Here is a 12648-nt window from a genome sequence, read left to right as displayed (position 1 = left end):
GTTGCCCACCATGCTGGGGAAGGAGCCTACTCTCTGGAAAGGATCTTGAAGGCAAGCTCCTCCTGGTACATGGAGGTCCTGTACCGTCCCTGGTGCCCTAGCCGGGGACCAAGCAGCACCAGCTCACCTAAGTGCAGGCCCGGTTATTCTGGCTCATGTTCACTCTGAAAGCCTGGGTCAGGGAGGGCAGCCAGGGACCAAGCAGGATTCAGAGGGGCAGCTGTCCTTGGAGATGAATGAAGCCCCTAGCCCAGGAAACCAGGTGTGGCCTGGAGGTCCAGGAGGTGATACATAGGCTTTGGAAACGTTTTCATCTGGCCACCAGGTGGTGCTGTCGGATCGCCTACCTCCCCGACAACCTGGGCTGGGGCTGGGGATGCAGGTGGGCAGAAAGCGCCCCTCATAACCCACCCACCCACCGCTGCCCTGGGGGCTTTCCTTTCCTGCAGACGATGAATCTCCAGGACTCTACGGCTTCCTTCACGTGATCGTCCACTCAGCCAAAGGGTTTAAACAGTCAGCCAGTAAGTGCCACCAGCTAACCAGGGAGGTCGGGCGAGCCATTCAGTGCAAGATCCTGTGCACCCATTAGGTGGGGTCTCCCACTACCCACCTCTCCTCACCTGCTCCCCGCTTCCCAGGCCTGGGCCCTGCCTGAAATTCTCCACATACCGGGCATGCGCTCAAAGACCAGGAAATGGCTCTTCTTGCCAGGGGAATCTTCCTTGTCTACTGTCTCCCCCCAGCTCTCCCCCTACCTCCTCCCACCCCCAGGTATCCCCACTCTCGTCCCACATCTGCCCTTGCCGTGTGACCTTGGGCTAGTTTCTTGACCTCTCTGAGTCTCCTCCTCCGTCAAAGGCAGTCACACCTGTCAGCGCTGTCCAGAGAGCAGGGGATGACTGTGAAACGCCAGCACACGCCCCCACCCCACCCCCACCGTCCTTTTCCCTACCCCCTTTGCTCGTTACCCACTAACTGTCCACGTTGCTTTTTAAAAAACTTTTTATGGTAGTTTGGGTAAGAGTTTACAGAGCCCATTAGTTTGCTATTCAAATTAGACATTCTGTTGGGTGGCAGTGATTGGATCTGGATGTAAGAACACTCCCTTCCCTGTGGGCCCTGGTTCTTCTCACCCTTTTCCCGGCCTCCGGAGCTTTGGTTGGGGTGGGTGCTCCCCTGGTGCTCTGAGATGGTCACTTGTGGAGAACAGTTCTCCCTGGTGTGGTTGCTCACGTTATAACACAGAAACAAGCTCGCAGAGTGACCCCACCATGCAGGCTAGAGCTGCCTCGGTGGGTGGGTTTCTGAGACTGTAACTGCAGGAGTTGAAGCGTCATGTTTCTCCGTCAGAGTGGCTGGAGGTTTTGAACTGTCCACCTTTCAGTGGTTCAATGCATACCCCACTACACCAGGGCATCTCTTTGCTTTATAGGCTGAGGGTGGGTTCAGCTCCAGGTTTGAAAGGTGTTTTTATGGGCCACAATCCCAGAGGTTCCATCTCAGACCAGTTAGTGTGGTCGTTTTTTTGTAATTTTGAGTTTCGCTGTACATTTTTCTCCCACTCTTTCCAGCACCTTCTATTGTGATCCTTACCAGAGCAGTGGGTCGTGGGAGCCGACCACCATCTGGTTCTTCAGGTCTCAGAGACTGTGTGATGTATGGTCCATTAGTCCTTTGGACTAATTATCTCCCTCAGTCTTTGAAATCTGTACAATTTTTAATGTTTCACAAAATATGATTATACTTCATTTTTATTTACATGGGGCTTTTTGAGGGGCCTAGACAGCTTTTATTTTCTACCATTTGCCAGAGAGGAAACTGAGTCACAGAGAGAAGCAAGGATCAGATTCCCAGGGCTCCTGATTTCTCTCCCCTCAGCCCTCCCTTCCCACTCCCTTCTCCCGCCTCCGGTGGGGGAGAAGTTCTGACAGTGGTCCACAGTCGCTCGGTACACATGGTGGGAAGCCTCTCTGAGCACCGGGGTAAACCAGCCTCCCCGCTCTGTTCCCCTCACACCTGGCAGCCTGAGGTTACAGCACCTGCTATGCCGGCTGGCCGATTATTATAATCTGTTTCCCCACCTGTGATTTCCCTGAGGGTGGGGCCGTGCCTCCTTTATCTCTGCCTGGATAGGGGCTCAGGGCAATGAATGAACTCGCTCGTTTACCGTGGGCCTCCTGGCTGCCTGGGCACCTTACTGGGTACTGGAGAGAAAGGGGACATGGGCAGCAGGTGGCCAGAGCCTTGGCCTGTTCAAAGCCTTTTCCAACTCAGCATTTTTCTGGTCCTCCTGGCACCCCTCTGCGGGTGCTCTTCCCAACCCCACGTGACACGCGTGAACCCGAGGTTAGGAGGCTCGTGTGATTTGTCCTTGGCTCACATATGGGGAAGGCGATCTCACACCCATGCCTTTTTTTTTTTTTAACGTTTTATTAGGGGCTCATAAACAACTCTTATCACAACCCATACATATACATACATCAATTGTATAAAGCACATCTGCACATTCTTTGTCCTTATCATTTTCAAAGCATTTGCTCTCCACTTAAGCCCTTTGCATCAAGTCCTCTTTTTTTCCCCTCCCTCCCTGCTCCCCCCTCCCTCATGAGCCCTTGATAATTTATAAATTATTATTTTGTCATATCTTGCCCTGTCCGGCTTCTCCTTTCACCCCCTTTTCTGTTGTCTGTCCCCCAGGGAGGAGATCACATGTAGATCCTTGTAATCGGTTCCCTCTTTCCAACCCACTCTCCCTCTACCCTCCCGGTATCGCCCCTCACACCCCTGGTCCTGAAGGGATCATCCGCCCTGGATTCCCCCACACCCATGCCTTCTGACAGCAGAGCCCAAACTTGTTCCTTTAGGAAGTGTAACCAGGGCCCCCTGGGCATCCCCCCACCCCTATCCCCAGTCTCCTGGGTTTTTTGGGGTGGGGGTGCTGCCTCTGGGGCTGCAGGCCACACCTCAGCCTGTGGCCACCTGGTGAGATGCGCCACCCCTCACCCTCAAGGTGCCGGATGCTTGGCCCTCCTCCCTCCGCCTGCTTCCGGTTGACTGGGGACCACCCTTGAGGAGCAGGCCCGCCTGGGGGAGCATCCCACTCCCCAGGGCAGGTGTTCCACCTCCCAAACCAGGTCGGGTGGTTAGAAAGGGCCTGGGCCTCTGGGTGCCCTTAGTTCCTGCTGGCCCTGACCCTCCCGAGGGTTCCTTCAGACTCAAGGCACCAGTCCAGCTTGGCACGGCCCTCTACCACAGCCTGGTGCCCGCTACATCACAGAGGACGGAGCTGCGGCACGGCACGTAGGGCGGCTGCCCAGGTTCCTTGGCTAAGCAGCAGAAGTGGGACTTAGGCCCAGAGAGCCCTCACTTTTCACCCTGGGCCTCCTGGATGACACCAGGGGACCCCTGCACTTCACTGCCACCATCTGCCAGCCTCCAACCCACATGCCGCTCCAGCAGAGACAGGCCTGTGGGCTTGGGCACCAGTCATTGTTAACCTGTCCATGACCCTGGCTTCCATGCCCACGTGTGTCTGCTTGGCATTGCGTCCAGCTGAGACCCCCTCAGTCAGCTCTGCTCCCTCCCGTGATTTGGGAGCTGGGTGGCCTGTGCCCCATGGCTGCCCTCTACCCTCTGCCCCCTGGTACCCCATGTGACCCCTCCCCCACCTCTCCCCATCCTCTAGGGAAACCACCTTGGGAGCTCCTTTGGGGCAGGGGCTGCAAGGCTGTGTCATGCCTGCCTCACCAATGGAGTGTGCAGGTTTTCAGGGGCCCCAGTGGCCCCAGGGCTGAGCCCGTCAGTGAAGTCTGTGGGTAGAGAAGAGAAAGTGTTCAGCCTTAAAGAACACAGACACGCAGGAACGCCCCAGCCCCACACCAGTGAGCTGCCCGGAGCTCAGCTTGGGCCAAGGCCAGAGCTTTGCGCTCTTGTCCCCACAGTGCCCTGGGCCCTGGTCTGGGATCCAGGACTCCCCACGGGAGGAGAGCCTGCCTGGGGCTCATGTTGTCCCGGCAGGAGGCGTGGCAGGGAGCAAGGGCAGAGGGTCTTGGGGCCCCCAGCTGTGAACGGCAAAAGGAAAGCAGAAGGGAGCTTTGCAATGGGGCTGGAGTGGGGGGCTCTCTGCTTGTCACAGTGATCTGGGGTCACTCAGCCAGAGGCCAAGCCTGTACCACCATGCCCTTTAGTGATGTGACCTCAAATGCCAGCGGAAAAGCCGCAGCTTCCTCCGGCTCTCTGGCCCGGGAAGCCTGGAGAGGGCCTGGGTGGGGTGGAGGTCAAGACTGGGGAGGTGGGGGCCAGCCAGGGAGGCTGGGGGGTGGGCAGAGCGTAGGGAGGGAGGGGCTGGGATGTTAGGAAGGACAGAGGCTCTGTCCCTGAACCTCACGCTGGCCGGGTGTCTCCCGGCCCTCCCCCACAGACCTGTACTGCACCCTGGAGGTGGATTCCTTCGGCTATTTTGTCAGCAAAGCCAAGACCAGGGTATTCCGGGACACAACAGAGCCCAAGTGGGACGAGGTGAGTGCAAGGGACGACTGGGGTCCTGCCCACTGAGGATGGCCACGCCTGCTGACTGGGCTGCCATGCCCACTAACCCACGGGCCCTGCACTCCGTTCGCTCGGCCTCTGAGGCTAGCGTTGTCTCAGCTCGGGCCCCCACAGGGCCCTTCTTGGCGGTCCCTGGGAGCCCCGGTTTGCCTTGTAGCTGGCCCTGCGGGCAGGAGGCTGTGGGCCCCGGCCCCAGAGACTCAGGGCTCTCTGCCCTGTCTCTCTGCAGGAGTTTGAGATAGAACTGGAAGGCTCACAGTCCCTGAGGATCTTGTGCTACGAGAAGTGCTGTGACAAGACCAAGGTCAACAAGGACAACAACGAGATTGTGGACAAGATCATGGGCAAAGGGCAGATCCAGGTGAGGGTCCCGGGACCACGGGGAGGCTGGAGTTGCCGCTAAGAGGTGGAGCCTGTGAGGAAGGAGCCCTTCCTCCATGCCGCCTGCCGTCCCGCTGGTGACTTGGGTTTAAAGCCGGGTTGAGGAAAGGTCCAGTTCTCTGCTGGCCAGAGGCTCGCGTGTGGGTCTGCTCCCAGCTGTGTCTGTGCCCGGCTCAGGTAGCAGCGACCTGGGCTCTCACCTGCCAGTGGGTTGATGATGTTTTTCTTGAACACCGTGTTGAGAAGCATCTGCTATTGGCGTGGGAGGAGGCGTGGGGCTCGCTCGAGCCTTTGCCATCCAGCTGGAAGGGGCGCGAATCCAGCTGAGGCCCTGGAATGGGGGCCGGGGGCGGCCTATGACTGCTCTGAGGTCCACACTGGGTGCTCCTCCTCCATGTTGGGTGTACCCTGGGTGAGAGCCACTTCTCTGGGCCTCGGCTGCCTTCCCTGTGCAGCAAATGTCTATGGGGTAAAAGGGCGCTGTCTGCAGCCTGGGTCTTCGGAACGGGTTTTGTCCGGCACTGTCGCTGGCTGCTGTTCATCCGTCAGGAGGGCCCGGGCCTCGGGGGTAAGGAGGTGGCATTGGCATGGAGCTGTGCCCGTGAGTGGCCCGCCTTGGGAGTGGCTTCTGTGAGCAGATCAAGGAGGGCCACCCCTGGGCACCCAGGCTTGGGCCACAGGCAGCAGGAGCCGTGATGGCCTGGTCACAGCCGGCCGGCTGCGGGCTGTCCTTCCGGGAAAGTGTTCGTCGGGGATGCCTTGCTGAGACTGCAGCTTGACAGCTGGTGCTTTCTGTGTCATCATGTCTCCTGGTGGATGGGGGGCGGGGGTGGACAGAGTACACCGTCAGCTTTCCACTCGGCAGTTGAGATGTGTTTTATCTCTGTCCATCCATTGCCATCCACGCACCTTCCTGGATCCCATGTCCCCACCCCACCCCCTCAGTCCCATCTTTCCTGTGTCTGCCCCTCTACCTCTCCCAACCCTCGTCACTGTGTCCTTGGGACAGCACTGCCCAGGTATCTGGCTCGTGGCGGATGCCTGTGATGGCATTGCCCCTTGGGGACCTGTGTGGGCCTCCTGCTCTCTGCACCTGCCTCAGGTTCCAGTGCTTCAAGAGGGAGGGCGTGCCCGCTGGGGTGGAGGGGGCACTGGCCGCCTGCCTCGAGTCGCCCCACGCTCCTGAGCACACTGATGCTGTGGGACCTGTACTGTCGCCAGGGAGATTGTTGCTGGGCAACCACCAGCCAGTCCTTCAGGGGTTAGGAAACGGGGCTGACAAGAAAGAACTCTCTACATTCAGTGTCGGGAGCCTTCTCTGCAGGGAGGCGAGATCCACCTCCACCTGTGGGAGATCCACCTCCACCTGTGGGCTGAGCAGAGGCAAGGTCGGGGCCCACTCTGCCCCAGGGGACCCCCAGTTAAGAGACATGTCTGGCCCACACTCCCTAGGCCATGGTGGCCACGGAATGGAAGGTGTTAAAGGGGGCGTCCGGGCAGCCAGCTCAGTGGGCCTGGGGGGCCCTCGGCACTGCATGACCTGCTCCGTGGTGCCTGCTCTCGCCTCCGGCCAGCCCAGGTCTTGAATACAGGAGCAGAGGGAGGCCAGGTTGTGTTTGGCAGAGCAGAAAACAGGCTGAAAAGGAAATGTTTCCGTGTTTCACTTTGTGGGACATGGAAGACCTGAGAGTTGGCATGGATAGAAACACAGAGCTGCCCCCTGACCTGAACCTATGAGTCAGAGGCTGTGGGGGCTTTGAGGTTCTCCCAAGGCTCGGCTCCCCATAGGCACAGTTCCTTGTCCTCAGCCACAGTGCTGCCTTACGGATCGGGAGGGTATGGGCCTGCTCTCTCAGGTGTGCTGTCCAGTGTCCCCTGATCCGAGGAGCCCCCAAGGATGGCCGGACTCAGGGCGGGGGGTCTGTGGGAAACAGCTCCCGCGTGCGTGGCCCATCAGTAGGACAGCCCATCCCCTGCAAGGACAGTGACCTCCCATTTTACAAACGAGGACACTGGTAGTGGGTGGAAGCACCTTGGTCCAGGTGCCCTGCTGACAGTGTGCAGGCCGGTCCTGGGTCCTGTGGCCCACATCTTTATTATCAGGGGTGTCCTAGCCTGGGTGGAGGGCTAGTCACCTGGAGGAGGAGCCAGGGTGTGGTCAGCCTCAGGGTCCCTCCCCCTGGTGTAAGGTGAGCTTCCGGCTTCCTGTGGCTGCAGGGGGTCCTTCCTGTTACTCTTGAGCAGGCTCCTGCCACCCGGTGGATGCACGCCACCTGGGGGGGGACGCATCATGAGCCTGTGTGCAAGAGAGCAAGGGGGGAGAGGGCGCCGGTGCACCTAGCCACCCCGAGAGGCGCAGGTCTGTCAGATTCGAAAGGCACGTGCATCGTCTAGAGTGTTGACATGCCAAGCCGCTAGGCAGTATGCACTGTGGCAGCTCGTGGGTTCCCAGGACGCGGGGTTATTTTACTGGACTTGTGACTCACCGCAAAGTGTTTCCCGCTGTGATAGCGGAGGGCACTCGGGGACCGCCACCAGGGACCGGAGCAGAGCGCTTCATCCCATAGTGCCAGGGCCGCCGGGTGTGAGAGCAGCCGCCAGCCCCAAGAGGACAGTGGGGGATGGCATCAGCTGCAGCTGTGAGCTCAGCCTTGTGCTAATGGAGGCCTGGTGATGGTGCTGCTAAGGGACAAGGTCTGGAAACCACTGGGTTGACGGTTCAAACCCTCTCAGCCTTCTGCAGGAGCAAGATGAGGCGGCCGGTCCCTGTGAAACCTCACCGGCTCTGAAACCCTTCGTAGGTCACTGCGGACCGGGATGAACTGGATGGCAGCAGGGTTCTGTGCTAGATGTGTCCCCTTGTTCTCTCGGGGACCTTCCCAGTGGCCTTGGGTGCAGGGTGCTGTCGCCCTTATCCAGATAAGGAAGCTGGGGCTCTGAGGGGATCAGATATCCTGGTCAGGGCTGTGGGCAGCCCGGGAACAGGGGAGCCGGGATTTGAACCGGGGCAGCTCCATGCCCTCCCTCCTGGCAGTTGTACTGCTCCCCATGGTCCGGTCCATGAGGAATGAGGTGGAAGGGTGTGCCGGAGGCCTGCAGGCGGCCACTGTTGGGGAGGCGGCCCAGTGCGAGGGGCCTGAGCCCTGGGTATCTTCCATTAGCTAAATACCACGCTGGGGTTAGAACAGCCACGTGCCGTGAAGAGCAGTCACAACCACACCCCCGTCACACACACACGCCCACGGCGGCCTTTCCCCGCCCTCAGGTGTGCACGTTTTCATACTGTGTCAATCATAGCGCACCGTGTGTACCTATTGGTGGTTTATTACCTCAAGTGTGTAGGTAGTCTTTGTCATGATCTTTCCTGAGCATATGATTAGAAACACTGAATCGACTGGAGGCGCTGCGTGGTTCTGGAAAGTGGGCAGGCCTGCATCTGAAGAAGGGAGTCGGGCAACAGGGCGGGGGTACCAGTGGCCCTGCCAGGGTAGGGAGGTAGGAATGCCCCTGGGGGGTGGGCGGAGGGGCCGGGCGGGCAGAGGCCGTGTGAGCAGCACCAGGAGAAAGGTGGAGGCTTCGAAGGACGGAAGAGGAGCCACAGTGTTTACTGCCAGGACCCAGCTGCACCCAGCCCTCACCTAGCCTTCTGCTGCAGTCGATCCATTCCGCCCCTCGGGGACCCGGGGGACGGAGAAGAGCCCCGTTTCTCCATGGGGGAGATAGTCCCGTCCTCCCCATGAGCAGCTGGGATCTGAACTGCCAACCTCTCGGATCGCTGCACCAGCAGAGACGGGGTCCTAAAAGCAGCAAACAGTTGCCATCGGCATCTAGTGCATTCTGACTCGTAGCGACCCCACGGGCTGTGTGCAGAGTAGATGGGGCTCCCAAGGGTGGTTTTTAGGGCTGTGATCTTTTGGAAGCAGGCCGCCAGGCCTTTCTTCTGAGGCTCCTCTGGGCAGGCTCCATCACCCCCACCTTTTGGTCGGTGGTTGAGCACACCACCACGGGCACTGCCGGGCTCTCGAGAAGGGACCCTAGAGGCCATTGAATTTCCCCTGCGCTTGTAGGGTGAAGGGCAGTGAGGCCAGAGAGTGTGAATGATGTGCAGATGCAGTACTGGTAAAACTTTTAAAAAAATATAAAAGGGGTGGGGGTGAGTAACATGGCTGCTGGATCCCTCAGTATTGTGTCCCACCCCAGGTGGTCACACCTGGCCAGCTACTAGAGGAACAAGAGAGTGAAAGTGCCCCTTGCCAGGGCTGGGGCTGGGTGCCCATCTGTGGCTGTCAGAGGTCTTGTCCTTTGTCTCAGGACAAATGAAGCAGAAGACCCGCCCTCCTTGACCGGCCCTCTTCTCCTTCTCCTGACCAGGGAGCATGGCCCCCAGCTTCTCTCTCAGGCCCCTCCTCCTCACCACCCTTCCCTCAGGTCACAGCAAAGCAAGGAGGGCTTCCTGGTCCCCAGGGAGTTTCGCTTGTTTGTGCCCATCCATTTGTCGCTCCAAGCTCCAGATGTGCTAGCCTTGCTGGGACTGAGCCCTGGATGATTAGCATGTTCCCAGGGCCTGGCCCTTCTTGGCTGGCTGGGCCAGCTCCCCCTGTGAGCCCCACAGTTCAGCCCTGCCACTGACCCCAGACTGGACAGGGTTAGAGACCACAGAGCTACCTAAGCAGAGGAGTCCTCTGCACCCTCCCCTCTCCCCTGCACCCCCCTTTCCTCCCTCCCACCCCCACCCAACAAGCTTAGCCATAGCCAGGGACCAGGGAATGACAGCTTCACTTCCCCAGGAGGCTCAGAAGGGGCTGAAAACCCAGGGGCAGGAAGGAGCCGTGTTACAAGCCAAGAAGGGTGGGTGAGTGAGTGAGTGAGTGAGTGAGTGTGTGTTGGGTGGCGGGGGGGGGGGTGCCCCTGGTGGGAAAGCTCAGGCCTGATGAGTGCCCCCTCTCTGTCCTCTCCCCCTCTGAAGCCAAAGCTTGTGTCCTAAGGGAAGGGTTGGGGATCATTTCTTGGACCTTGGGGGTGTGTGTGTGAGGGGTCAGGGTTGTGGTGAGTGACCCTCAGAACCTCACGAGGGCCAGGCCCAGGTGGACAGAGCTGACAAAATCTAGATCCTCTTTCTTTCCAATGAGCACCAGAGGCCAGGGGCTCTCCATCTCTCCAGCTGTAACCCAGGAGTAGGGCCCCAACCCCGAGGGGCAGGTAGGGGGCACCACTAGGCTCTTGTGGTTGAAGGAGCTGTTAGATGCCTCCAGGGCAAGCATCCCACCCCTTGGCTCCTCTTTCCTTGAAGGTTCTCTGGGCCCTCCCCTCAGGGAGAGGTTTGGACTCCTCAGGGAGGAGTCTGACCACTGGGAACCTCCGTGTCCTCCTCTGTTAAATGGGATGATCCTTCCCACTCTGACTTGCCATGAAGTTGGGAGGAAGAGTGTGTCAGAGCTGGCCAGGGCCAAGCTGGGCACCTGGTGGGCTTGCCCTGAGCCCTGTGGCCCTGCTTCTTTGTGAGTGCCTCTCCTGTGCCCTGTGCTGCCCGTCTAGTGGAGACAGCGCAAGAGAGTCCTCCCAGCCTGGACTGACGGGACGGACATTGAGGCCAGACAGCGGAGGTTCACCTCTCTTTTTCCACCCGGCAGTCATGAGGACAGGGAGAATGAGTTTGCCTCTGCACCAGTTTCCCCGCCTGTACAATGGGCTCATGAAGCCCTGGGCACAGAGCCTGGCGCCAAGTCAGTGCCTGGCCAACGACAGAGGCCAGCTTTGCATTCTAAGTCAGCAGGCCCAGGTACCCTGTCCTCTCACTTCTGGGGGCAGCTCACTGGGCAGCCCCCCACCCATACACACTCACCCTGTCAACTGCGAGGACCCCCGTCCCTGTGGCTGGGCCCCAGGCTGACTTGGTTGACTCCATTGTCTTCACCTGATGAGACTCATGGAGTTCTGATTCACTGACCACCAAGAGGGCAGAGCAGCCAGCGCAGGGGCCCTCCCGGGATTGCGTTGACCCCAGGCCCCAGCAGCTCCAGCGTCCCCCTGGGAGGAGCTCTTCAGCTTGACTTGGTGCCGCCCAGGCTGGAGCGTCGCGTGTCTGAGGAGAGCGTCGCGTGTCTGAGGATCCGGGAACAAGGGCCCTTTGTAGCTGCTTCTGGTTTCAATTACTCTGCAGAGAGCAGGAGGGGACTTGGAGCCTGCTGGGGCAGGAGGCCACAGCTCCCCACCCCAGCTCCCCAGCTGGCCCCTGAGGGGTCTGTTGTCCCCGTTTGACTCGCCCAGAGGTTGGATGGGCCAGCTCGGCTAGCCTGGGCGCCTGGCTCTGGGGCATTGGCCTGGTGAGCCTGGAGCCCCTTACCGCTCTGGGACCAAGAGAGTACATGGGTCCCTCCTAGGGCCAGGCTGAGGGGACACTCTGGCCCTGGCTGGGCTCCTGGGGGGAGGCCTGGTTTTGCTGTGGTGGAGGGCAGGGCAGGATGCTGGGAGACTATCTGTTGGCAAGACGGGTGAGGGAATGTCTCCCTTTCTGGCCGCTTCTCAGAACCTGGACCAGGGCGGCCACACTGATGTGCACTCCCCCCTCACTGGCACATGGGCCTGACTCTGTCCCCAGCCTGGGCAGACCCCTCGAGGGGACTCATCTGCCTATATGTTTCATGCTTCCCATCTCTGCTACCCCCGGCACCTACAGGGCTCTTCCCCCTTCTGCCTTCAGCAAGGTGCCATCCTGAGGGCACTGGGTTAGTTCTGCACCACCCACCCCACCCCAAGCAGCCCTGGTGACTAGAGCCATTGTGCCCAACCAGCTGTCTCTGTGCAAGTGCTCTCCAGCCCCACCTGCTGCCCCTCTTCAGGGCAGGTCTGGGTCCCTCCGCGGCCCTGGCTGAGCCAGGGCAGGAGCCAGCGACAGCATCCACCCACCACTGCCCAGTTTTGTCCTGCAGACCTCCCGCCTCTGCGGAGCCGCCTCCGTCCCCCAGGTATTCCTGATTTGGAGGCGCCTCGCCTCTGCCCAGGGCCTTCTGGAGACAGGAAGCAGCTGGAGCTCCAGCTTCCCTTCCTCCCTCCCCGCCCACCCCCACCATGGGAAGGCCACCTTGGTGACAAACCTGGTGCTGGCTCCCCCAGGGCTGTAGCAGACAGAGCAGACGCTGGGGCCCTGACAGCACTCATCCTCGTTGGAAACCAAAAGAGGGGTGCTCTCCTCTACAGCTCTGAAACAGCGTGAGGGGGCGGTCCAGGCTCCCTGGTGTCAAGGCCAGACCCTGAGATTGATCCTACTGCTTGCTCTCAGGGTGACCTCAGGTGGCCTCTGGGTGCATCCCCACCCAGCTGTGTGGGCAGCAGTGAGTTCATGGCGGTGTGGGCTGTGGAGTCTCGGTGAGGAGCTGAAGACCAGCCGGGGACTTCCTGAATTAGGCTGCGGCTTGGTGGGAATGCCCACAGGGGGACACTTCAGGTGGGCTCTGGGTCTCCCCAAGCCTGTGGGTGTGGCCGTGCCGCAGTGCCAGGTTCTTTGCCATGACACTGAGGGGCTGGGGTGCATCCTTGGATGGGTCAGGAGGGCTGCCCGTTCCCTGGAAGGGGAACCCCAAGCTGCAGTGGCTTCAGGACAGACCCCAATGTGACCCCAGGGCCAGGGTGACCCAGAGTCACCAGTCTGGCTGATAAGGAAACCCTCCTGGGAGGGCTTTGAAAACCTCGGGTGGGGGTTATGGAGAATGGACAGGA

The 12648-nt window shown here is 60.0% G+C and overlaps 1 protein-coding gene across 3 annotated transcripts in view; it reads left to right on the top strand.

Moving 5' to 3' along the window:
• Positions 1–12648, top strand: part of ABR (ABR activator of RhoGEF and GTPase) — a 216054-nt gene that overhangs the window by 176066 nt on the left and 27340 nt on the right. For all 3 annotated transcript variants that reach the window (XM_075561252.1, XM_075561253.1, XM_075561255.1), the window contains 3 exons: positions 450–524; positions 4424–4521; positions 4781–4912. In XM_075561252.1, the coding sequence (XP_075417367.1) occupies positions 450–524; positions 4424–4521; positions 4781–4912 (305 nt within the window). The remainder of the gene's footprint in view (positions 1–449; positions 525–4423; positions 4522–4780; positions 4913–12648) is intronic.

Source organism: Tenrec ecaudatus, chromosome 10 (genome assembly GCF_050624435.1).
Source record: "Tenrec ecaudatus isolate mTenEca1 chromosome 10, mTenEca1.hap1, whole genome shotgun sequence".
Classification (NCBI taxonomy): Eukaryota; Metazoa; Chordata; class Mammalia; order Afrosoricida; family Tenrecidae; genus Tenrec; species Tenrec ecaudatus.
This window is presented reverse-complemented; position numbering and strand designations above follow the sequence as displayed.